The sequence below is a fragment of the Platalea leucorodia genome, assembly GCF_965183815.1.
Source record: "Platalea leucorodia genome assembly, chromosome: 5".
In the NCBI taxonomy this organism is placed as follows: Eukaryota; Metazoa; Chordata; class Aves; order Pelecaniformes; family Threskiornithidae; genus Platalea; species Platalea leucorodia.
In genome coordinates, this window is record NC_138827.1 from 42,390,699 (window position 1) to 42,417,814 (window position 27,116).

Genomic DNA, 27,116 nt, shown 5'->3' on the forward strand with positions numbered 1-27,116 from the left:
CTGTCTTTAAATGAAATACCAGCTGAAGATCTAAGCCGATTAAGGCTTTTTGAGGTCACTGAGCTAGATGAAAGTAGATCAGTTTCCTAGCGATCACTTCATGTAAACATACCTCAGTACTCTATAAAGAATCTGACAATGCCGCAGCTTCTACCTATTGAAAGTTGTCTATTTTTTTTTTCCAAATAGAAGACACTTCAGATATCAAATAGTAGTCTAGCTGTAACACTGAACTGATCGTTGCTCACTGATAAACTCTTGCACTTGAAACTATTGAAATGGAGATGACCTATACTACAGAATTTATATAATATCTAAGTTCCAGGCTCGAAGAATAAATTTAAGTCAGTAAGTACTGAATACCAATGATTAATATCTCAAATTATTTCCTTCCTAGACCTTAGAATAGGAGGGAAGAGGTAAGACATTTGGGTTATGTTTTTCATTGTACATAAGAGTCATTCTAGTCCTTTTCAAGACACTAAAGATGCGGAAGGAATGCAAACTTTCTCATAGCACCAACTTTTTTCTTCACAGTATAGCTCGATGCCAAGCAGATACACTACCTAAGGCAGTGCCACAGCTTCCAGCATGGGTTCATTTGCTTGAGCCTCTGTATCATGCTGTATTTTGCATCAGAGATGTCTCCAATGTCTTAGAATGGACAGGGTGAGAAAATAATCTCAAAGGCTTTGGAAAACCAGGGAAGGAGGAATAAATTATTTCTTCCCCATTCCTAGCTAATCTAGATTGTCCCACTGCAGGCCCTCACCAGATCTATTTACCCTTCTCTCAGCCCCAGTAATTCTTAAGCTCCTTATGTATCTACTCCAGCCTCTTCCTATGAATTCAACTCCCAGATATCCCCTCCCTAACTATCAGACTCCCCATTTCTTACCTAGCCTCCTATCTTGTCAGAATCCTTCAGTTTATTTCCTCACTCCTGTTCATCTCATCTCCCGTACAGCTAGATTACATGGCCTTCTTTCCCAGCAGGACAAACTATACTGCAGGTAACAGAATCTGCTTAGGCTCTAAATCCAGTGCCAAGACCTGACATAGTCCAAAGCAGCTCCGAAAGAAACGTAAGTGCTTTCCAGCCCCACGCCATATAAGAAAGAATGCTCAAGAAATCAAGATGTTGAATTCTTCTAGCAAAAGCTCGTAACACTATATTCCTTCTAGAAATAACAAGGCTTTGCTCAAGAAGATTGCCTCCCTCCCACCCTCTAAAATAGCCAAAGGTTTGCATTAAAAAAAAAACCCAAAACAACAAAAAACCCAAAAACATAGCAAAACCCAACCATACCACAGAACCCCTCCCACAAAAAAACCCACAACCTCCCCCAAAAGCTTTAGTTTTAGCCAATCATTTACCTCCCAGCAACTCTGGGCTTGAAACACACAAAGACTGTAGAGGAGTTAAGTTTCAGAAGACTGCCTACTCGGAACATTTATTGCCCTCTTCTCCTGAAGCTGACAAATGGAATGAAGCAATTATACTTTTGTAATCATTTTGACAACCCAGACTGCAAAAACCGCGTAGTCTCTTTGCTGGACATTGCCTTCTTCAATGTTTTCAGTTAGTATTCTCTCCCTGGGAAACATGAAATGCTCCTTGTATATAACATAAAGCTATCTTCAGAAAGTCTTGCTGTTTCTTGTATTTTTGACTCCTCCTTTCCTGATCCCAGAGTAGCTAATTATTCTATTTTGGAATAGAATTTTATGAATTCAAACTCACGAGAATTTGCTTGGAATAATTATTTAACGCTTAAAATGAAATTGGTTTGTGTCATTAAATTTGTTACTGTCGTTCTTATCAGCCCCACAATAAATCATGGAGCCAATTACTTTCACTACTCCCTACCAGTCAAGCATAAATAGCATTTTTTATTGTTACTACTACTACTATCTTCACCATTATTAAAAGGAATTGGTTGCAAGGCAAAGGTCTGTAGCCTTTGGTTTGAACAAATAGGGTCATGAGAGACTGTTCTGCAAACACACTATTCCTCCCAAGTTTTCAGTCTTACAATTTTGGATCTGACAACTAAGGTTCTTCGCTTTGTCAGAATCTCTTTTTCACACACGTTAAGGAATCTAAAGACATAGCAATTTACTATAATTCCAAACAGTAAATTGTTTTAATTGGTGAACAAGATACAGCTATTCTCAGGTAACATACATCCTCCACTACTAAGAGAGTTTTGCTTTTTAAGCAAGTTTTGTATAAACTAAGCTTAAGATTCTGAAAAATTTAAGTCATTTTAGTATTAAAAGCTCTTATATGAAAGAAATTCTCCTGCCAAAATTGAACCACTAAGAATTTGATATGAAAGGGAGAATTGGGGTTTTTTTAGACTCCACTAACATACTACAGAGTAAACCCCAGAAGGAAGGGAAATATTGCAGGGAAATATTTCACTTGTTGCTTCCCCAAAATGATAAGGAGACAGAAGAATATATTGACACTGTTTCTGTGCTTAGAATAATAGAGTTTGCTTCAAAGGACTTCTTGTGGCAATTTTCCAATACCTGAACCTTCTGTAAATAGAAAGGACCCATATAATTATTTCAAACTGGGAGAAGATTAGGAACCAAAGAATCTAAAAGGTGAAGAAAAACCATACATTATCCTTTGTTTACCTTAGATCATCACTCCTGTATTTTCTATAGAATTTGAAGATGTTAAAAAATACTGACATGTTTAAAATAACTGGTTTTTTTATGCATTGTAGCAAGTATCTTTTATAATTAGCTGAAAAAAATATGGGTATCAACAGCTCAGTAAACTTCTTGGGCTTTGGAGAGCTATTGATGACCAGGTGAATGTATAAACTCCCTGCCAATAAAAGCTATCACTTATTTGATACCTTTTTAAAAAAATGCATTTGATGGGTTAAGATTTCAAAGTCAAACTGGTCTTCACATACAAATCTACCATCCCAATAGTTTATACTGTATCTGGCTCCTGTACGAGCTATGAGAAGAGAGACAATCTGATCCTCCTTTGCTGAGTGGCTGTAGAATCAGATGAATTTCATAAAGACAAGGTAGGTCTACATTTACAAATGCATTGGCTGACAGTGAACACTACTTGTAAAACACTGATTCCCCTAAAAAAGAGGATATTGACCTTCTTGCAGTTGCCTTTTATTGCCAGTGTTTGCACAAGAATAGCGTGAGGTATTTTCATTCATGAAGTACAAGGGCATTTCATGGTCCACACCATGAAAAAAGTCTGGAAGTCTCTTTATTAGATAGGCATGATAGCTAAAACTCCTCAGATTCAAGTCTCAATATGACCTTAGTACAGAGAATAAAGACAGATTGATAGAAATTATCTATGATTCATTGAAAACAGAAAGGCAAAGCAATTGAATAACTGGAACATCAGTATTTGTTCTGTAAAATAGGGAAAATATAACAGCATAAAACCCCCTTCGTTCATGTAAATCTAGCTGGTTAGGTACTAGGTAATTTAAAAGATTTGGATGACTTCCAAATAGTAAAACAATACATCATAGATAAAAGTTTTAATTGCTAAATCACACAAACATGCTAAGAACTATTTTCTAAACCTGACAGTTTGCAAGACTAGGAGTGTTACTTAAAACTTAAATCAATTTAAATGGCTTTATTATTCCAACACAGAGCAAGTAATTCCACCAGAAGTAAAAAAAAATTTTTTCTGGAGATCAGTCATTTTGATACAATGTCTGTATCAGAAATGAAACCCTTTTCTGGGAAGGCAATCTGAAAAAATTGTATTTAGCAAATTCTAAAACACAAAAGTTAGGCCCATTTCTTATGTTCACATACCTAAATGGAAGATATGGTGGATTAGATCCAGACAAAAGTGTTCTGTAAGCTTCTTCTGGTGTTTTCTTCAAGTATATTACCTAAAGGGGGTAGGGGGAGAGGAAAAAAAATAAGCCCTGAGCCTGAAAAGTCATTAACCACATGTACGCTTCCCCCAGCCCGCTAAACTCTTAAGAATGTATACTATACTCCTTTATGACAAACTCCTATGACATTTATAGGTCAGAAAAGACACACCTACACAAAGTAAAAGACTCAGAAATCAACACAAACTGGGATTTGTTTCGTGTCATTCCCCCCCTTCTAAAAAAAATAAAAAAAATCCACATATTGCTGCAACTGAGAGACTTTAAGACAGATTCAACATCGTATTAAGATGAAAAATAGGCATATATGCTAGGAGTTCCCTGTCCAACTTCAGATGAGTCAAAAATATTATCACAGCAGCTGGCAAAGGAAACATTTCTTCACCACAGCTCAATAGATTTTCCAACACAAATATTTTTTGATTCCTAATTGTCAATATCAAACTACTAATTAAAAAAAAAAATCCAATTCAACAAGCTGAACCTGTTACTATGAAACCACCATATAGTTAACATAACACCCTAAACCAAGGCTCATTCTATTGCTGAACACTATCAGCTCAGCTTGTTTACTTAAGTAAGAAATTAGAATACAATCACATCTTGTTGCATTTCAATTGCTATTTGTACAGTAAAACTGGTCCTAAAATAAATTTAACTTGGAATATATATTAAGCAAGTGCATTATTTACAAAAAAATATTTCATCAAGTTTGGAGTGGCATATTTCACATGCACAAACATGTTTTGTAAACAAAGCCACAAAATTTTCCTAGCCATTTGCCCCCAACTCACCTTACAACCAATACCTACATGGCTACTTTTTAGCTCTACGCACATTTAACTGTTGAATGCAAAGTATTCTAATAATTATTTTCTTAACCAAGACATAGGCTAATTCCTGATCTAAAAGTTTTATTCAACTTTTGACCTTGAACATATTAGAATGTGTGGTCACTCCCAGAATATCTGCCATTTGCTTTATGTCTAGAGTCCTATCTCAAGTTAGTGGGATTCTTAGTATTCTGTAAGATGTCAACATGGTAGGTAGATTTTCTTGCATTTCTTCCTCAAGCATGGACGGCAGACAGAAAAGACAAGATAAGGATAAAACAAACAAAAAAAATTGACTCAAGTAATACAGTCTGAAAAACTCTTTGCCATGACACAATGAAAAGAGGGGCGAGAATCATCTCTGTTTTTCAACTACCACCTATTTCACTGCTTTGAACAACTGTTCTAATTTTGGACGAAAACCCCCTACACAAACTGATTTGCCTTCAAAAGATCAATTCCCGGGCACAGAGCTGTATTTCAGTCTCAGCCTCCCATGTTGCTGCTCCACTCATCATGGTCACATCGATAGCATGGATGAGTATAATCAGTACCTGAAAGGAGGAACGAACCCCACTTATCTTCAAATGTTAAATCTCAATGCTGCAGCAGTGTCAGTATCGCTGTTTCATTTAGCAAGTGCCCAAATTACATGTTTCTCAAAATTAATGTCCCTGTATTTGTGCAAACTTTCATATTCCCCCCTTCCTTAACCTCTGAAAGCAAACGTTTCCTGAAACCTTCCGCCATCAAAACAGACCACAACTTCTACATAAAAACCAATTCCATTTATTCTGTGTTATCAGAACAATTGTTTCTAACTCAATTATTAGATTCTTTGTTGTTGGGGTCAAACCAGTAATTACTAATATTGAAACAGATCCAGAGATTTACTTAATGCATGTATTTATTTACTTAATTCAAAAACCAGAGGGACCCATTTCTTTTTTTTTTAAGCTGTAATGGTCTGTCTACAGCAATGATTGCTAGCTAATGTCATCAACTTCATGTTTTCAACCCCTGCAGCATAGCAATGCTATTCTGTTTTCACAGTCATTTGTAAAAGATTTTGTAGTCTATGAAAGAAGTCTCCTTTATATTTCTTTTATAGTCCCCCTCACCACAAAGGTTTTGCATTTAAGAACAATGCATCCTGTACAATAGATTTCAGTGGGGGGTGTATTTCAGAGAAAAATACTGATTTTATTCATGTCAATTAATGCCAATAATCATGTCAATGAGCTTACATTTAAAGCCTAAATTCCTGCTTATAGTCAAAAGATCTTTAGAGGGTAGTTCAGAGGACATCAGTGAAAGAGGAGTTTCCATCTTACACAGTAAGGAGTCAGAAATCTGAAGCACAGGCAAATTTGTACTATATGAATGTTTTCCCAATGCTGCAGTTTTTATTTCACAGAAGTTATGGTACTTCAAAGCTGTCTCTGCTCAAAGACATGCATACATGACATTTTGAACGAAAAACTGCTAGTTGTCTGTCCACAAAGCTCATAAAAGCTCATAATAAAGACACCAGGATGGAAACAGGAAAAAGATACTAATAACACAAAAGGAAGGAGGAGAGGGAAAGAAATACTGAACAGAGCTCCTGAAAAAACAAAAGTATCTCAGTTGTCAAGACTAACGCAATAACTGAAGGAGGAAGGATAATGAAATGCAGAAGGAAACACTACAGTACATGTCTTTAGTACTTAAAAAGTAGTGATATCCATTAACAAAAACCCAGGAGACCATTTTCTGACTCATCTTTATCAATGAAAACTCAGCAACTGAAACTTAGCTTCATTTTTTAATCTAATATGATGAATCTTCAGAGTGCTTTCATTCTGCAACATATACAAGTAAAAAAAAAAGGCAACACAAAGAGCCTGTAGTGAATCATTTGTATAAATTGAACCTGTATCTAAGAAATAACGTGAATAAAAGCCTTTAAAAGAAAGGTCACTTTCCAGATAGTAACTATTCTCTTACAAGAGTTGTTTTACAAGGGACAAGGTTCTTCTCCCTTTCCCCACTGTCACTATTCTAACTCATAACAACAGATTTAGCAAATATTGAAAATTTTCAATTTTTTTTTCTCTGACATTTCTATTCTTATGTTCCCAACTTCCTGAATAATGATGTGGTTGAAAGATAAAGCTCTCCACAGAGACACTATGCAGGCACATGACATGTAGCAATACTAGCCACATACACACTGGTCATATGTCCTAAAAAGTTTACAGGACAAAAAGGGAATTGGTATTTTGCGAGTCCACCTTAACACCCATCCACAATATTTTAGACACAATTTGGATTCATCTTGTTCCCACCTGAACGTGCCATTTTTGAAGTAGAAGTATATGGAACAGATCCATTCTAGACCTGCTAAGTTATCACAAGAATTCTATGAAGTCAGTCTAAGGCAATCTGAAGAAAGGTGTTGCTTGAAACAGCAAAGAGGCTGTACATGCTGCAGTAACTGAAAAGCCTTTGTACTTGCTGACCCTCCAAGGGAAGGATGACGGATTTGAGCAGTAGTGTGATATGTTTAGATTACAAGTGAACAAACCTTTAAAACTTTGGGTAGGGCTGAGAAGTCTAATTTACATTTTTACATTAGGGAAAAACACTCCTGCAAGCAAATGACTGAACATGCCATAGTAGTTCACTATTACCCAGTCATTTGCTGTGATAAAATTACAAACTTTAGAACTCAACAGCTTTTCTCCCTTATTGGCATTACAGAAGTCTAATCAAAGCTACTACTACCAAAATACACACTTAAAGTAATTGTGAGAAAGAAATATGATCAGCCCATCTGCTATCTACAAGGAAAAGGAAAAAGAGCTCACTGGATCTCTTTTCAGAGTTTGTCACAGTATGAATGCATTAAGTTTCACCAGGACTGCTCAAAAGTCAGATTTTGGTCCACTAAACAAGAATTGCAAGACATAACTACTTCTTGTCTGCTACAAGGGTAGAATTAAAGCTCTAGGTTTACCAGGAGGAGCACGTGTCATACATACATGTTCCCTCTTTCCCCTGCCCCATTTCTCTAGAAGTACAAGAGCAGTCACTGGTACAAACAAGCTAGTACTCCTCCTGCTCTTCTTCCCCAGGGAATTCAAACCTTACTAGAAAGCAGAGTACATGACCAGGTAGGGGTTCCTTGGTTTCCAACCAGAAAAGAAACATAACAAACACCTTAAGAATATGGAAAGAAGGACCCAGCCCCCATTTCATCCACATATTATCAGACAGGAGAAAATGCATTCTCCTTCACCATTTCTCCAAGAATGAGTTCTTTGATGACAAGTGAGGAGTTCATGTAATCACTTCAGTATAATTCAGTTAAACCTACTCCCTCTCACCCCTCTTTCCACTAGAAACTACTGGGGACAAATTGAGTCAAACCAGGCTACTTTCGTTTTAGCATGCATGAACATACTTGTAATACTATTTTAAAACTATTTTAAAAGACTTTTTTTTTTTTTAAATTAACTATTGTGGAAGACTACATAAAAAACCCTAACAACTAAAATAAGTCTCCAAACAGATGAAGGGAAAAGCAAAGCAATACTAGCTTCAAAATATTCTCTGTGGCGCCTGGTAAGACTTTGCAAAACCTTGTAGCACCCTGTTTCTGACATTACTGAACAGTCTACGCTGTTCGTGGCCATTTAGGAGGAACCTTGTAGTCTTGGCCATTTAGGAGGAACCTTGAACTTCTCTGTAAGATCAGAAAAGTCTGCACATTCTTCTGTTCTTGTAACACTTCAAATATTTTTTTTTCTTCTTAATCTGAATTTTATGACAGAAGTAATCTTTGCAGCATTCTTAAGAGCAAGGACAATAATTTAGCAACTGGACATGATTAGCCCAAATGCACTGAAAGTCCATTGCGAAAACTGAAATTTAGCAAATGCTTCTTCCTGGAATGGAATTTACAAACAGGCAAGCTATTGCCAATAAAGTTTTAAGACTTAACTTTTGCTTAAATCTATAGCTATAGGGTATTTCAGTTCAACATGTCTAAGAAGCTGTTTAATGGAACAACCTAAGCTGCATAATCACCACTGGAAACCCATTCCTAGAACCTGATCCACTGTTTTCCATGTTTCATTTTACACTTAATATTTTAACACCAGGACAAATAAAACAAGCCTTCTCAATTAACTTTCAGACATTGGTAGAGTTCATAGCTATAAAACTTTCTGGTCTCAAAAAGCTTGTATAATTGAAGAAAGGACATAAAATCTAGAAGACCTGAAATCAAAGAGTACATTTAATTCTGTCACAATTTGGATAATCAAATAGTAATAGATCAAATTGCCAATTACACACAGTTCTTTTACTGAAGAATATGATTAGATTCCTTCAGGTCAGGAATCGCCCTATCACGTAACCAAAGAGTATACATCTACTGCATCTGACCGAACATAGCATTTACAGGTAAAACACTCCAAAAATGCAAATATTATTTCTTGAGTGTGAAATGAATATGCTTGGATCACAAAAGCTAAGCTTCTGCAGTTAAAAAACAAAAATCAGATTATTAGGTAGATCATAAATAACTTTTTAGAATAAATAAATATTCATTTTATGAATTTATTGGCATTAGTATCAATCATTATAGAAGAAGGTGAATGAACTCCCATAACACTTGCAAGTTTAGGAATATACATCTATAGAAATAATTCTGGGATGACATACTTATGTAACATTGGATACCTTCATGCAAACTGTTTTCCAATGTTATACTGAACTTAAACTGAGATGAATTGGAAAGTGACTGTAAGGTGTTTTCAACAAGAGAAGGAATACTTTTTTGTACTGGTAACACTGTATTAGTAAAGAATTATTCTTGGTACATAATATCGTTAATAATCAGAAGATACTTAAAACATCTACTAGTCTGACAGGAGAATAACAGTATCAAATGCAGATGTGGATCACTTGCACATGCTAGCAATTAAGAGCTATAAGCAGCTTAGAACAGGCTAGGCAAGGGTTAAACGTGCATGCAGCTGTGGCACACTAATTGACCTTATTGTACACATAAGCTACAAACTCTTTATGTGATATGCCACCTGATAGCCCTTATGGAGTACATACACAGTCACACCATGGTACACGTACTATGTGCTCCCCCTCTCGACTTTATCTTTAGAGGGATTTCTGCCACCTGCCCCACAAGCGCATGTCCCTTCATGGACAGCAGCGCGCTCTCCTTGGGTCTACCTAATACTGGTAAGGGCCTTTTAACCCCTTATCCACAGAGAACAGCTATGTAGTTGACACAGTCGTATAACAAGCACTGGACAAGGGGAATAAAATGATAATTCCCTTCAAAATGCCAGTGTCCTACGCTTTCCAAGGCTTCTAAGATGTATCAGAAGGTCAAGGCAGGATCAGAAAAGGGCAATCCAGTGAAGGCAATTGGATGCTGTAATCTACATATGTGCTAGATGAGTGTTCTCTAGCTATAGGCTTAATTAGACCAGCTTTAAAACACGAAGTGAATCTTTCTAAATACAGAACTAGAGATACAATGATGCAAACAGAAAACAAAAAGCAGTCTGAATGGAATGGCTGAAGTTTTTACAAACTATAGTGTGGGAATCATTACTGAAGATGCTACAATTCAGACAGATTTTGGATCTGAAAGGACAATAAAGCTTATAAAGATACACTATCAAATTTGGAGTCTCCTTAAACAGAATATAAACCACAGAATTAGAAATTAATTCCAGCATTATTAAATATAGCTTTCTACAGACAGAAACATTAACAAACTTAGAACGTTCTACCTCATTTGTTCTTACTCTTCCTTTTGTAGAGTTGTTTCATCAGGTCTACTCCCAAGGGTTGAAAATCTAACCCAAAGATTTTTAAAATTTTAGCTTATCCCCGATTTTTTCCCATCTTCAAATTTCAACAGATCTTTCTCAAGAGCATTTACACACTATCCCCATACTTGTAGTAAAACATTTTAATTAGAAGAATCTGCAACCTAAATTCTTTATTATCATCTGCATTTACTGAGCTTTGCTTTCAGCATGACCTCAGGCCTGAAAGAAACATACCAGCTTTCACACAGAATAAAGCCTGACTTAAAAGAGACTTCCAGAACTCAGCTGACCATGTGGATGTCAGCTGAGGACCAGCAGCTTGTTAGTTTCAATACTTTATCAGCGTAAAACATGCCATCACAAAGACTCTGGGCTTTCTACAAACGCGCTCCAATTCTGGACAGTAGAGCAGGAAGGTGAAATTGAAGTTTGAGCTACACTGCTATGAAGACGCACAAGTGGGTGTGCAAGTGTCAGCTTGAGACTATCAAAACTTACATGATATAATAAGTTAGGCTTGTGTAATTAAAACGGCCCTGTGTATTGCATACTATCTGTAATACTAGAAGGCTGAAATACCTCAATTTTTCCATTATTATGGGTAGGCTATGAAAATTAACTGAGAAAAGAAATCCATCCAATAATCACTATGCCTCTGGTCTAGTAACTTTAAGAAAGGCTGTGAGATAAAGCTTTCTCCTCCCCAGTATGAACCTCACTACTGCCATGAGCAGCAATTGATCCTAAGACAGGCAAGTTTAGAGGTAAGTTTGTGGTTTGCATTTTTGACATTCAAGAAAATGGTATTCTATGGGAAACATGCACATGATCTGCCAAAGCCACTCCCTGTGTAGTAAAGTAAATGGAGTTAAATGCCAAAGACAGGGCTTCCCTAAAACTCATACAGCAGAATTTTCAAAGACAGCTTAGAGAAGAATCACATGACATCTGCCTACCTGCCTAAAAGACCATCCCTTGTGATACTATTTTACACATAGCAGATATCTTTTATGGAGGTTAGAAGCATCCATGTGATAAACAATACTTACAGCATATGCACCTATTAAAAATGCTGCATTTGCTCGTTTCCGCTGATCAAAACTGGTATAGTACACGATCTTCTTTCTTGATAGACTGAAATACTGTTAAAAAAAAAAAGACAGCAAAAATACTTTAAAAAGTTACTTTCCAAAACAGAAAAATAAGTCAGAAAAAATTCTTAGAGAGACTGTTAAAATTAAAGGAGAAAAAATTACTGATACCATGAACAATATTCTTACATTATAGATAGGAGCACAGGGAAACAGCCACTGTATCAGGGCAGATCTCTTACTTTGCTGTGCGAAAATATCCTATAAAATGCAGTTGAACTAAAATGTTCAATATAAAATACTGGATTTTTTTTTTCCAAGTTTAAATATTTGAACAATCGCTTATGGACGTTGATTAAAGACATTGACATTTTCAGACTAAAACACCCTCCTGTATGTTAAATCTCTTTAGCACATAATTCTGTGGAGAAGACGAGAAAAAAAATGAAGCAATCAATCTTACAGGCATTTTATAAGTTAAACACCACTCTTCCATCTATACTACCTAAAAATGGGGTGACAGACGTCTTTAGAAAGATTCAACAGCAAGAATTTCTAAAAAAAAATAAATGATTGCACAAGTGAAAAGCCTGAAAAAAAGTCTAGGCAGAGACAAAACTAGTAACACTTGCAATTCTTCTTTCTTTAGGAAGAAAAGAAGCTTCTGTCCGAATCCTGAGGACAAAACTCCCATTGAAAACAAGACCAACAAGCACCAGAAAAGAACAATAATGACAAACTGCAGCAAAACTACTTAAAGCCAGAGAGATAAAATTGTCACTTAAAAATGGCAAGTTGGATAGTTTGTTGCATTATTTTTTTAGCTTCATGAATTGCTACACTTTCATTATATTCTGCAACACTATCACTCACATTTTTCCTGACAGATTTCTACAGTACTACTACAGTTTTGAGGAGGTCATCAACAGACATACTGGAATCAGCTTCCAAATATTTGCAGCACATTTCTGTATTTAAAAGTTGCACGTTTTATAAATTGCCTTTATACCAGTGGTGCTGTTACCCAGCTTCAGGTTTTTTAACTCCAATATGACAATTTTAATTTACTTTCTTCTTCCTACTCCTGGCACTGATGACACTTCAGGGTGGGAGATAAGGTAACTGCTGCAGAATTGTGTTTCATTTATTTAAGTAGTGCCAATTGTATGTCACTTCTAGAAATCTGTAAACATTGACACTCATTGTAAATCTTAGAAGTTGCAACTTTTAGGACAACTTTAATCACAGAATCAGATTTTGCAAAAAACCCAAACAGCTGATAAACTCAGGAGAAAACCGATGTATGTATCACAGCGAGCTCCTTACTCCCACCCCCCACAGCAACAGCACCTTTAATAGCAGTTCTAACTGTACATTCCAGCCCGGTCTTACTACCCACAGCTTCCATCGGTGGAAGGAGCGAGAGTCAATGCAACTGAGTACAACTAAATAGGACTGTAATTTCCCGAGACAGCTAGTTGCTGTTGATTGGAAGAGGTTGTATCTTGAGACCAAAGCAACATCTCCCTCAGTGTATGTGCAAACATACAAAGCACAAGTAGTTATTTAATTAGTGAAGCATTCAATTATTATTAAAACTTGACAAAATTAATCCCAGTATTTTAAGATCCCTCCTTTCTTCCCCCTCCTCAATTTTTTAATTTTAGTGTTCTCTAACTGCAATTCCACCCATGATGTGTAGGTGGGATAAGATTACAGTAGTTATGCAACAGTGACAGAACTTCAATTATAACTTGTTGACTACTACTTATTTTAAAGCAAGTTCTTTGCAACAGTTTACAGTTCACCTGAAATACTATTTTAAACTGCAAAAAGCACATTCTGCTAGCTAGCCAGAAGTAAGTTCTATGTAGTGAGACCATATTTCTTGTTTTATTTTACAGAATGGATTTTTTTAATCATATGGACATATCAAGTCATTCCAATTTTGAGATGCTTTTGTACCTGAAGTAGCCAAAAAGTGACAGCTCACCTTAAAAGTTCCCAGAACATTTAAATGAAAGCAATATATCATTTTCACCGCTTCATTTTCAAAATGTAAGGGTTTAATCCTTATGAGCCACATTGCTATATGAAATATTTAAATTTTTTTTGAATCCTGACTAAAGCTTTAACACAAAATTAAAAACCGACATTAATTAATGGCTTATAGCATAGCAACCAGAGGAAAACTGCAACAGGATTTTACTTTTTAGGAGCCTATAAAACAAACCACTGTTTTTATTTACACACGAGTTATAGAAAATCAAGTTTTACAGTAAGTGTTTGCTGAAGTGTCAATGCAATGCCTTGGTTAACATTAACACACAAATTCTCGACTCAGTATACTTTCAGTATCAATATTAAGCTATATAATCTATTTTAAAAAATATTGATTCTCTGACCATGTTTAATAAGCTAAGTCTATTCCTTTGGCTAGTTTCAATGATAACAAGTGTTAAAGACAGTTCTTTAAGGTAACTGTTTTTACAGCTCCCAAGCTCCATCTGAACGGATTAGGGCTTTAGTTCCCTTAGATATTGCGCAACTCAGAAGAACCAAAAACATTCCAACAAGGAATTTTTCAATACAGGTTGTCTACAGATTAGCTATCGTTAGAGGTAATACAGTAACACATTTGCAAATAATCTTTTTTCTAAAACAAAACTAATGCACAGGCTATGAAGCGCAAAAGATATTTTTCTTTACCAGTAAGAAAATTTTAGCAGTTTCACACAACATTAGAAGACAAAATGTAACAATACAACAGAACAGTAACTGTCAAGATATAACCCCAAGGAATATACTCAAAGACAATCTTTTGAACTAAAAGCAGAGGTTACATGAAAAGCGTGGCTGATTTTGTTTTAGGTGGTAAAAATAATTCATTGGGTGTATGAGAAGGTTCCAAAGCACATTATTTTCACAGTGAGAATTTTTTTTAATAATAGATCAGTTCTTGTTTCTTGAAGACCTCAAGAGAGATTTACTTACACAGAAATTGATGACAGACTTAGAAGGTGCCATTGTGGACAATTACTAGATGGCTATCTGTTTAGAATCACCAGATTATTATTTTATTTAATGGATATGATTTAATATACTTGCATTGTTAAAGCAAGAAATTACTGCAATGAGTTTAATAAGCCTGGATCAATGCAAATACTATTTTTTTTCATATATATATACATATGTATATATATGTAATATGTACATATAAATAGCAGTGAATACAAGGCTGGCAAACTGTTCATAGAAAATGATGTATTAAAACATGTACATGCAACCTGCCTCAAAATCTAAGCTGTCCTAAAGGAGATGCTTGCAATTTCTATAGTTCTATGTGCATGCCCCGCAGTTTGTTTATATTAAAACAAAAACAAACCTAACCCCTCTGTGATTTCAGCAGCAATACAGTTAGCATACAAGAAATGTTAACCCCGTAGTTCATAACCCTGCCAGAACCTTCCCTCTCCTGCTTTTGATCTTCTGTACTTGTATCATTTATCTCAGCAATGCTCCGTTTCTGATTACCCCTGCTTCAGAATTTATTGAGATTGTGTAAGGCTACACACACAAAAAACATAGCAGGTTTTTTAAAGCAGTTTTTATGAAATCAGACTTATTTAAACAGAAGAAAAAAATATTTGTTTCATAAATGAATCACAGTTGCTTAGTTGAGCATTTTTCCCCAAACAGAATTCAAAGAACAAGTAGGAAAATAGCACAGCCAAGCATTTTTTCTTGCTGTTGACTTGGCTCGTCAAGATCATCTCCATAGCAATCAGCAATCAAAACATTACAAATATAACAAGGTCAGAAAGGTTTTCCTGTAAAGCATAACTAGGACTTTACCTCCAACTTTCTCAGCAAATGGATATCTGAATAAATTCTTCAGCTCTTCAGAACAGAACTATTTACTCTTTTTAAAATCAGTCAGCATAAAATTACAATAGTTTACTTTAAAATGTTGGTCTGCCATTAGCGCATTTCAAACTGGTATTCTCCTCCTTCCCCACTTGACCCCCAAGAAAGGGGAAGGGAAAGCAGAAAACTGCCTCCATGTCTAATTCCTCTCCCAAATCAGAAATAGATATAGCTGAAAGACTTGGAGGGGAAGTTTGTGGGGTTTGTTTTAATGAGATCTTACACTCTCATTTCTCCTGTTCCTATTCATAGAAGTTTTAAACTTAATAAGAGTAAGTCTTAAATTCCTTTTCAGACACCACATCCACACAAAAACTATCACATTCTGTGAATAATTTTTTTTTGTGCCGCACTTCTTTTAAAGACTCTTTTCATAAGAAAAATACATGAAGCGCATGCCCAGCCAAGTATACGCCAAACCATGGCAGGAGTCATCTGGGCTTAAACACTGCGATTGCCCTAGTGTCCCAAAAGCACTGCAGTATGGCAACAGCAACCATCCCGCAGCAGGGGCTGGATTTCCACAGAATGATAATCTGCAGTGCCTTTTACTTCCTATGATCAGCCAACTCCTGCTGTCGGTCACAGGGCATGATTACCCTTAATGCAAGGGTATGCAAGCAGCAGGTTGCCCAACAGGACTCTTTCTCCATGTCGTTAGTCCAATCAGCACTTCCCATCTCTGAAACCCTGATCACGGGCTGCCCATGTGTCCCCCTGGTGCCACCTGAGAATTACCATACTTTTGCTGCTGCAGTTGCTCACTGTGTCAATGTCTTGCTGGCAGGTAAGTCACAGGTCATGGACTTCTGTCTTACACACACTAGTTCAAGCCTCAGGAATCCTCTCAGGGACACTTGTGAAGGACAGACATGAGAAGGTGTGGGGTAGGAGGGTAGAAACTGCAAATCCATAATTCTTGACTGGTGAAGCTGAGCACTAGCCTTTTGTAGCTAGGCCTACAGTATACATCAGATGCACGCTTCAGCCCTAGGATTTAGTCTCACAAGCCTACTTACCCACTGCAGGTAGTATCTAAATTAGGACAGAGTCTGGCGCATATTTTAACTATTAGAAGAGCAAAGCTTACGTTAGCAGGTACTGGCCTACCCCAAGGGTAGTGCCAATCAGCCAGGCTGGAATCTATTCATGTGCAAGTTTCTATACCACTCTGGTGGTATTCCGAGCTTTAGCTGTTTGATTTCAGGTATTACTTTCAAGTGGTTGCACTATCAGGTTACCCTTTTCTATTATGCACTAGTAGTTTAAATTAACCTATTTGGAATTAGCCTCTGGTAAGGTAGCAGCAACAAATAGCACCTCCTCCCAGCAGAGACTACAGCTGATCTACATATTTCTTCTGTCTTGTTCCTGACCATCTGTACTCTTCACCTAGCACTGCGAGTGTATTTGCTTTTTTCAAAAAATACAAAAGTTACATTAAAATGACATCATGGTTTGCTAAATCAACCCTGCCAATGTCAGAGTTACTAATTCAGTTTCAATTTGGCTCCCTTGTGTATTTTTTTCCATTATAATATACAATCTTTATACCATCATGATTACTAGCCATTTATGATGAGTAGCTTGCCTCATTCAATGCAGATGATGGTCTTCTAACAAGAATAAAAGACTGTAGAGACATTCCTGTTTAATACTGAACCATTTAAAAAAAAAAAAAAAACAAACACAAGTCCTGAGGTATTTATTAGTTGTGTTTTCTGGGTGAAACTCCTGATACCTAGGGTCCAGTTTGAAGGGGTTCTAGTTCAACTATAAAAGTACGAAGGTACACTTCAACAGTGATATACACTAGACTATCTTCAGGTCCCAAACCAATCACAGTCTGAATTTGAATCTGGAAAAAACAGAACTAATCTCTCTAGTTCTCATAGGCATAGTGAAAGTTAGAATAGTAGGTTTATTATTGGTTCTTCTCTGGAGTAACTGCTTCACAGAGCAAGCATTCTCCAGTCCTTAATAACTCAAATATAAGGTCACAAACATGCTGGGTTGCATCAAAAAGGGCATCACCAGCAGATAAAGAAGTCATTATCCCACTCTACTCAGCGCTTGTCAGGCCACACCTGGAATAGTGTGTACAGTTCTGGTCCCTGTTATACAAAAAAAGATGTGGACAGGCTGGAGGGGGTCCAGAGAAGGGCCACCAAGATGATCAAGGGTCTGGGAAGCCTGCCGTGTGAGGACAGGCTGAGGGAGCTGGGTTTGTTCAGCCTTGAGAAAAGGAGGCTTAGAGGTGGTCTCATCACCATGTACCAGTACTTAAAGGGGAGCTACAAAGAAGATGGAGACTCCCATTTTACCAGGAGTCACATGGTGAGGACAAGGGGTAACGGGTACCAGTTACTCCCAGGGAGATTCCGATTGGACACGAGAGGTAAATCTTTCACAATGAGAACAGTCAATCATTGGAATAATCTCCCCAGGGAAGTGGTTGACTCCGCTACGCTGAACACGTTTAACACTCAGCTGGACGCGGTGCTGGGCCATCTCGTCTAGATTGTGCTACAAAGGTGGGACCAGATGATCCTTGAGGTCCCTTTCAACCTAGTATTCTGTGATTCTATGAAACAGCAGAATTAAGGTAAAAAAAATAGATTCCTAGTGAGTGAGCGTCATTGGTCATGTGTTTGAATGGGACAGTGGCACTGAAAATAGGGTGATAATGTATTTATAAGCTCTATTTAGCGTTAACACAGAAATGGCAAATCCAATGTTTTCCCAATATGAACACAGGCATTCAAAATTAGAATTACTAGAGTTTAATTTTTTTTATTTATAACTAACCTTCTATATTAAGAAGCAATGTAAATTTTCACTAGAAGCACTTCTTTGGAAAAGGTTATAGCAAATCTACAAACCCTTCAATTTGCAGAACCTCCTCTTAAGACTACCTGACTTTAAGTCAGCACGCCCCTGGAAGCAGCAGATAGCGTGAATCAACTTGCATAATGGTTTCATTTGGGCAGCAAACATTAGTCCCAAAACAGAATGTAATTTTTGGTACAGGAATCCTCTTAACAGTGGCCAATGTTATCACATCTGTTGTCCCATTTTCCCCTTCTATCAGTAACGGGTCTAGTATTTTATATTACAAAGATTTAAAATCTGTAATATTTAGTGAAGTGTCTCCTTGCTATTTGCACACAAGCGGCATTAATTAGTACTTTGGAAATAAAACATCTGTTTCATTTCTTGCAGTTGATAAATTTTCTATACATGCTGCAAATCACTTTTTCACAGGCATTTGGGGACCAGGCTAAACCTACAGTTATGTGTACTGGGTCTGGCTGGGATGGAGTTTGGTTTTCGCGATAGCAGCCTGCATGATGCTGCATTTTAGATTTGCGACTAAAGCCGTGTTGATCACACACCAGTGTTTCAGCTATTGCCAAACAGCGCTTGCGCAGCATCAAGGCCGCCTGTTTCTCACTCTGCCCCCACAGCAAGTAGGCTGGGGTGGGCAAGATGCTGGGAGGGGACACAGCCAGGACAGCTGGCCCAAACTGACCAGAGGGATATTCCATACCATATAACATTACACTCGGCAATAAAACCGAGGAGCAGTCTTCCTAAGTTAGCAGTTCTTCAGAGACTGTCCAGGCATTGGTCTGCTGGTGGGAGATGGTGAGTGATTGCCTTTGCACCACTTGTTTTGTTCCCCTTGACATCTCTCCCCACTTCTTATTCCCCCACTTAAATTGTCTTTATCTCAACCCCCAAGTTTTCATTGGTTTTGCTCTTCTGATTCTCTCCCCTGTCCCACACTGCGGTTGGGGTGGAAGCAAGTGAGCAGCTGCCAAGTGTTTAGTTTCTGGCCAGTGTCAACACACATCAGGCTTGTGGTTTTATGACAGGACAGTGTTGTTCGAACAAAACTCAGTTATGGTGATCTTCAGAATTAACTGCTGCATTTACAGATTCTAGGCAACTTCATAAAGAAAGGACCAACACTTCACAGTCAAAAGAAAAAGCTACTGTGGTATCCAAAGAAGATGCCAAAATTTTCTATCTCTAGTGAAGAGCAACTCAAAATTGCCTTGAATCAACAATCATTATATGGAAGCAAGAAATAAGAAAGCTTCTACAAATTAGTTGTTAGAGAGTGACACTTCTACAAGACAGAAAGGAACCATTTTTATATGTGTAAAAACACATTTCCATAACACTTACTAGAAGTGACATTTTATTAAATTGAATGAGATTTGTAAGTTTTAACTTTTCCACTGAGTGAGATTTAGTTTAAAGAGTGTGATTTTGGGGCCCATGTTTTGTTCTTGTTCATGGGTGTGGGGTTTTTTTGTTTGTTTGTTTTTTTAATATGTTTTTTCAGTAATTCATAGTAGCATACCCACTTCATTAGCTGCAAACCGATGAACTATCCAGAGTGTTTTTGTTACTATTGTCTTGAAACTGTAAGGTTATGGAAAAAGGTGAACACATCCTTCAGTGCGCCACCTGCTAAGCAACAATGAGAGCATAGGCATTTTTTCCATTCTTCAGAGGGAAAAGAATTCAGAACAAAGAATAACCTTAAAGGTTAGTAGCAACCATCTAGATAATGAGCAACTAACAAGCACTTTCAAACTGGATAATGCATTTTAGTCGAATTTCCAAACACAAAAAATATAGGAACATTGTTTTTAAACAAATCTTACCTTTAATTTCTTATTCAGTTTACAGCAGTATCTGTATAACATTGCCAAATTTAAAGGTCCAAAATCTCCATAGAAACTGGGAGAAAAAGAACAAAAGAAATGTGTTGTTTACACAAAAGAGCTAAGCATATTTCAGCATGCATGTTGTTGATAGTTAAAGCTGCAAATCAGTAACTTTTGGGGGATACCAAGTAGCCAATATATATGGTGCCACAGATAAGCCCTTTATTGATTCATTTAAGGGAACAATAGTCACAATTAATTTGAAAGCATTTGTAGCTTCAGTTTAAGATACTCCAGTAACTATCTTTTCCATTATATACACAAACTACAGAATTTTTTCTTCATCCCATGATATCCAGTCTGGTTTTGGCCAAAACTACAGCGAAGAACTTCAAGACATTATCTACTCCCCTTTAAGCCATGCTGATGTCATCCTACATAAAGGTTCTACAACTGCTTAAGATGAGAATATATCATTAGATACTATGAAGAATAAGCTAAGTAAATCTTAACTACCTATAAGAAATTCTATTTAATAATGTCCAGTCTTGATCTCTGAAATTTAAGCTTATTTCTTTTCATCCCATCCTCCACTATTCCAGAGATTACATGTTACAGATACACGTTATATATAATTATGTTTGCTTTTGTCCCCCCAGTCCTCTTGTCTTTAGGCTGTTCTTCCAATTTATTATTTATTTCATGTCTTCTGATTGTTCTTGTTTCTCTCTTCTAGATTGTTCTTGAACATTCATATTACCTTTGAAGCAGCAATCACTGCCCTTAGGATAAGAGCTAGTAGCACTAGTCTGTACAGGAAAATTATTGCACAATAAAAGTAAGTTCCTGGTAAGGAGTCACAGTGCTCTTCCTAGCTAATCCTTCTTATAGGCACCTTCACAAGTAATAGAAGCCTTTATGCAAGCAACTTATAACAACACTTTTAGAGCTTTGTCCCTCCCAAACCATTGTGCAAAATTGCTCAAAATTTAAGTTGCAAGCTTTCTCCAATATTTTTCCTTTTTGTGTACAGAAGTCTTTATCTTGATGGTCTATGAAAATTTGTTGATGCACACGTTATAACTTACAGTGAGAATAGACTATAACTTAAACTGTTTTAATCCATTCTGCTTTAAGTCCTTCTATAAAAGGCACAGGACGCTTCTTGCCTATTGACAAACAAAACAGGCCATGAGCATCTGAATGCATGTTATTTGGGGAATGACAAAAGAAAAAGGTATCTATGTTCTATGACTTCTGGGCTTTGAAGGAGTGAAAACTTACTGAAATCATATGATAGAATAGGTGGTAGTACCTTTCAAGCTTTTTTCCCCACGGCAGAGCATTTATTTTTCAGGAAAATTAATTACGATCCAGTTAAACATAAGAAAACTTTTACTGTGAGAGCAGTCAAACATTGGGAAGAGGTTGCTCAGAGAAGCTGTGGAGTCACAACCCAATTGTACGAGGCTCTAAGCAACCTGCTCTTGTTGACCTTTGAGCCCAGGGCTTGGATTAGACAAGCTCCGGAGGTGCCTTCCAGCTTCAGCCATTCTGCTATTCTAAGTGGATACAACAAAGTAGGAGTGCGCTATGTTTTTGGTGCTTACAACTTTAGTAATACCCTCCTCCCCACATTCTCTTAAACAAAAAAGCCAAGCCCAGTGCAAAAAGTGACAATTACATTAGTCTGATCAATGACTAGGACAAGTAGCCTGCCTGCCACACCAATGTCATTTCAATATCATCTACTTTACAATATCAAATAACAACATAAATGTTTGTTAAGATTCAGTTCAACCCTTCAGTACAAAATATTATGTCACAATGCTTAATTACAGAAGCTCATTAGCTGGGTCAAAGACTAAGCTGTCTAACTCCTAGGACTTTATTTGTAGGTTGCACAGAAGTTAACTAACTCAAGGGAAAATTGCAGTGGTGGTAAAGCAGGGTTTAACTTTAGAATTCCTCATCTTTTCTTAGATAAGTCTGCCAGATATGGTCAACAGTTAGTTATTTCTAAACTAAAACCCTCCATACAGTTTTTAATAGAGATGAAATTAAAAAAAATGTTCTAAGAAGGACAAGTATGAGTTATGACAAGTAAGAAGTTAAAACTGGATTTCTAACAACGCTAGAGTGAATGTAGCTTCTAGAAAAGCTATATAGAGGGCTTACTAACATCTCTTCCCATTCTGATGCACTAACACCTTCTCTAAATCAAAAAACAAACCCTATCTTGGTCCATTAACTTCAGAGTATTCTTTCACTTAAATATATGATGGAAAAGTAGAATTTAGGATTTTAAGATTATTTTGTGAAAAAATACTTTTAAAGTATTGTAAAGTGTGGAATATGATAGCTACTAGAATACAGAATACTTTTTTTAAACTAGTGCGAGCAAAGCAGCTTTCATCAGCTCAAAGATATAACTGCACACAAAGTTCATCTAAAGCATTGAAGAACTACTGCCATGCTTTAGGATAAAAAGTTTTTATTACTATTTGTTTGTTAGAAGTACATCAATATGAAGTCATATATCCACTCTTACGTTTCTACATGATTAAACTCAAACAGAAGCGTAGGAAAAGCACATTAAAATGAATTTACAAATCAATTTATCCACAATAGACAAATTACTTACTATTTTGGTGGGGATAAGGATAAAATACATTTGAGTCTATCCATGAAGTTATTATATTTCTACAAAATAAAGCTATTCAGATTCTCTCAGCTGTCAAGCTAAAGGTGTCACAATCCTAGACTGACTATTTCTCCATCAGTTACTACCATTAAGTATGCCATGCTTCTCTCAACACTGGGCCGGGGGGAAGGGGGGGAGGGGGGGGGGGCGGAACCCAAACAAAACTATCAGTGTTTAAGATTCTGGTAATACCACTGTTTGTCTGTGCTGCAGAAACAAGATATTTCTCAGAATCCAAACACCATTATAAGGAAAGGTGCTTTTGGTCACTGCTGCCCCGGCATTATTACCCATACACCAAACACTGGCAATTCCCAAGTTATTTACATAACACCAAGTAGGCAGTATAAACTAGCCATTGGCTTCGTTGATAAAACATTGGGGTAGATATGTGAGGGAGAAAGTTTATTTGTTACATGTATAATTTTAACTTTCTCCACTTAAAACCTCTGAATTCGAATAAGCTTGAATGTCCTTTTTTTAAAGGGGCTAAGTGAAACAAGTACTTTACAAACCTCCAAAGAGTTCCCTGAAAGATAATACAAGGCTCTGTACTGAAGCCCATGAACTCTGATCTACAAAACCCTTCTTCAATTTATATACTTAGAACTAAATACAGTTTCTGACATGTTTAAACAGAAGGGCTTAATCTTATCCACACTTGTTACTTTTAGTGTAACAGTCCATTTTTGTATTTGAATTAGAGACACTTGATCCTGACTCACGCAGAGGATTTTCTTCTTAAGAACAGAATTTTGAAAGAGTTAAATGTAAGTGGAAGATGGGAAATGGGGGCTACAGGGAATGGAGAAGAAATGACACACCAAGTCATCATCCTAATAAAGAATTTTATCTGGCAAAAGTTGAAGACAAAAAACATAAAAGAAATCAAATCTTATTATATGATAGTCACTGATAACAACCTACCCAATATTATTTTACTTCCATCTTTTTCACAGGTTATAGACTTTCTTTGTATCTAGATGTTTTAATAAGCATTTATACACAATAAGAAGTGATGCCTCTGAAGCTTAAGCCAGGTAAGAGAGACAGTCATTTACAATGGAGGTGGGAACCACATATGAGGAACAGAAGGCAAGTATGGTATTAATCTACATTTAATTATATTTTGTTTTAATCAAGTACTTAGATGATAGCTTAAATTATTCTTCCCCCTCATCCCATGGAAACTTGCTATCCTTATGCTTCTCAAACTAAGTAGCAAAACCCCAGAATATACTAGATGAATATTTAAATACCCTACTTCAAAAATACTATCATAATGCTACCTGGAAGCAGTAGCATAGGTTTCTTGTATTTGTATTCTCTTTAGAATAGGCTCCTAGAACCACTCCTTCCTATCAGTTCTCATTGCATAACCTCCGAGGTATTTGCTGTATTGTATCATAGGAATTGGTCACCCACCCAGAAAGGCCAGCCCCTAGAGAGCTCGTTGGTCTACTCTCATGCAAGCAACTACTGTACATTCTTCCAGGGAATTTAATGGTGAAAGAAATGTAGTCCACAACTCTTGAGGACAGCAACTCAAGTTGTCTCTGACCGCAGTTCCATGGGATGCCACGTGAAGGTGCCATGAATCAGCTCAAGCATTGGGCATCTCTTCTGAATGCTAAAGTCACTTTTTACTAAGCATTTGAATACCACTGACCCTAGTACAGCAGAAGGATGATAAACAGCTTTCGTAACTTGAACTACTGGATGGAGCCTGGTTATGGTCAATGAAGGAATACTATAGCCTGGCAGACTTTGAAACAAATTGATGACCTCCACATTAACATCACAATCAATCTATTTATGGACAAGGTATCAAGTTATCTTTCAAAGATAAATTGCACTACTTTACCCCAGAAGCCTGATACTTTTTCCCCACAGATGAATACACCAGAGCAGTAGTTTTATATTGCCATTCACTTATAATTTTGTGATACAGGAACAGAGGTACAGATGAAAGAATAGGAGATTCCTATCTGAAAAGCTATTTCAGGATTCCTTTCTTCATGACAGACCAGCATAAATTCAGTGTTATTGCTACACTGAACACATGCATGCATTCTTACCAGGCTGTAGGCATTTCCAGTATTTCGAATGTGGTCCAAAGCCTAATTACCATATTGGGGGGAAAAACAGGACAGATCCTCCAAGTCAGTTGTAACAATGCAGTAATACTCAGAGGGGATGACATTACTTGCACGGCAGCTTACGCAATTATTGGTTGAGTAACTTGAAAACAGAGGCACAGTTTAACAATTGCAATCATTTTCTGGAGTCTATACACCAGAATTGGAGTACAACTACTCCTTTACAAAGGAAGCTTGCCTTCTTGGCGACTAGCAACAAAGTAATTTTTCTGCCAAAACAGGAGCACCCCAAACTTGCAATTACTCAAACCAAAAGCTTAACAACAAGAACTTCAGGAACTAGCAGAAATACAGCTTCCTAACTGCAAAACTACACTAATTTGTCAGCATTTTACAACAATTCAGCTTACTATTAAAATTAAGCAACGAGACTGAATTAGAATAAGAAAAAACATTCTCCACTTGCTTTTCTCTCCCCCCTTCCTAGGCTGGATTACTGGAACATTCAGGTCACTGCACTGCAAGGCCCTTGCTGCATGTGCTCCCAGTCTAGCCATTAAGCAGTACAAGAACCAACTACTGCGGAAGTGGCCAACTGGCTACCACAGACAAATGCTACAAATCGTAAGCTGAACGCATCTTACATGCAACCAAGCCAAGAGGATCAGTCCACACATTCATTACAACCTAACTGCTGATCAGGAAACCTTACCTATTCAGTCTTCTTTCTCCAACTCCTGTTTCCTAGAGCGTGTTCCTCCTTCCTACTTTTCAAGCGCATGAACAAAGGTGGGATGCTCAATGGCACCGTCTCCCTGCTCTAGCTCCACCAACTCCAGTAACACGTGAATTGCTAGGAGTTTTCCTATCTGGGCTGCGACACAATCCGTAACACTTAATACTACTTAGGGACTGCACACTTCTGAAGAGACAAAGGATGACACAGCAAATATAACACTAGAAATGAAATGTCACCTCACTGCTTGCATCTGAAGGTAAGAAACATGGAGAGGCTCTGGATTATACAAAACACCAGGTACTTGCTCCATTTCCCCTTGAATGTTCCAAATCCTCCTCAAGATCCTGATTCTTCAAAATCCAACCAGAACTCGTAGATCCAAATTTTAGATAATTAAATAGCTATTCCAGATGTATGCATTTTTGATACAATGCTCCTTGACATCAAGAACAAAGTATCAGTGAGGACATTCTCCCATATAAAGTTTCCCTATAGAAGAAGCTTCAGGTCATGTTAAAAACTTACTCTCTATGGAAAAAAAGTCATCTTAACAGAGGCCAAGTTTCTCATAAGGGGTTTCCTATATCAAGCTACACTGCCATCCAATATAAAACTGGAACCTAGAAAAGAGATCTGTTTTATCCTGGTACCCATTTACTGCAAACAAAAAAAAATCCTTAATACTTTTGGAAATTACTTTTATCTTTTCCATACAAAAAAGTGAAGACAGATATGGTAAAGCAATGTGTGGGTATAAAATTTATGAAACTGTTGGACTGGAGAGAACACCACAGGTGTTAAGGGATAGCACTTTACAAGTTTCAAATATAAAATTGTATCAGTAGTTCGTGTCTGAAGGAAAAGCTGACACTCCCAGTTCTTAGATCTTCTCATTTTCTTGTTTGCAGTGAATTTAAAATCTCTCATTTTAAGATGGAAAACAAAACAAAGCTGGAGTACTATTCTTAATACTCATCCGTAAGAATTAGACATACAAAACCTGGTATTAGTATATGATTTTTTTCTGCTCTGTATTTACATTCACATTGATAGAAGTTAGAAGTTGGGAAATTTCCTAATTTTGTTTTTGTGGACTTTAGCTTACTAAGTTATCTTGGTGATCTGATAGTCAAGTTCAAGTCTTCAAAAGCTACTGATGTGAACAAGGAAGTCCCTGTTCTCTGTGTGAAGAGATAGCTCTGTTTGTTTTAACAAGGCTAAGTTTAAGTTTTCTTTTTCCTTTCAAATGATATAAGCCACAGAATGATGGAGAAGTTC

At 36.9% G+C, this 27,116-nt stretch overlaps 1 protein-coding gene across 3 annotated transcripts in view; it reads right to left on the reverse strand.

Annotated features, from left to right (window-relative positions):
* CDC14A (cell division cycle 14A) overlaps positions 1-27,116 on the reverse strand; it is a 66,731-nt gene that overhangs the window by 34,346 nt on the left and 5,269 nt on the right. For all 3 annotated transcript variants that reach the window (XM_082312841.1, XM_082312840.1, XM_082312839.1), the window contains exons 3-5: positions 20,294-20,369; positions 11,646-11,738; positions 3,826-3,905 (exon numbers count right to left, since the gene is read on the reverse strand). In XM_082312841.1, coding sequence (XP_082168967.1) covers positions 3,826-3,905; positions 11,646-11,738; positions 20,294-20,369 — 249 coding nt within the window. The remainder of the gene's footprint in view (positions 1-3,825; positions 3,906-11,645; positions 11,739-20,293; positions 20,370-27,116) is intronic.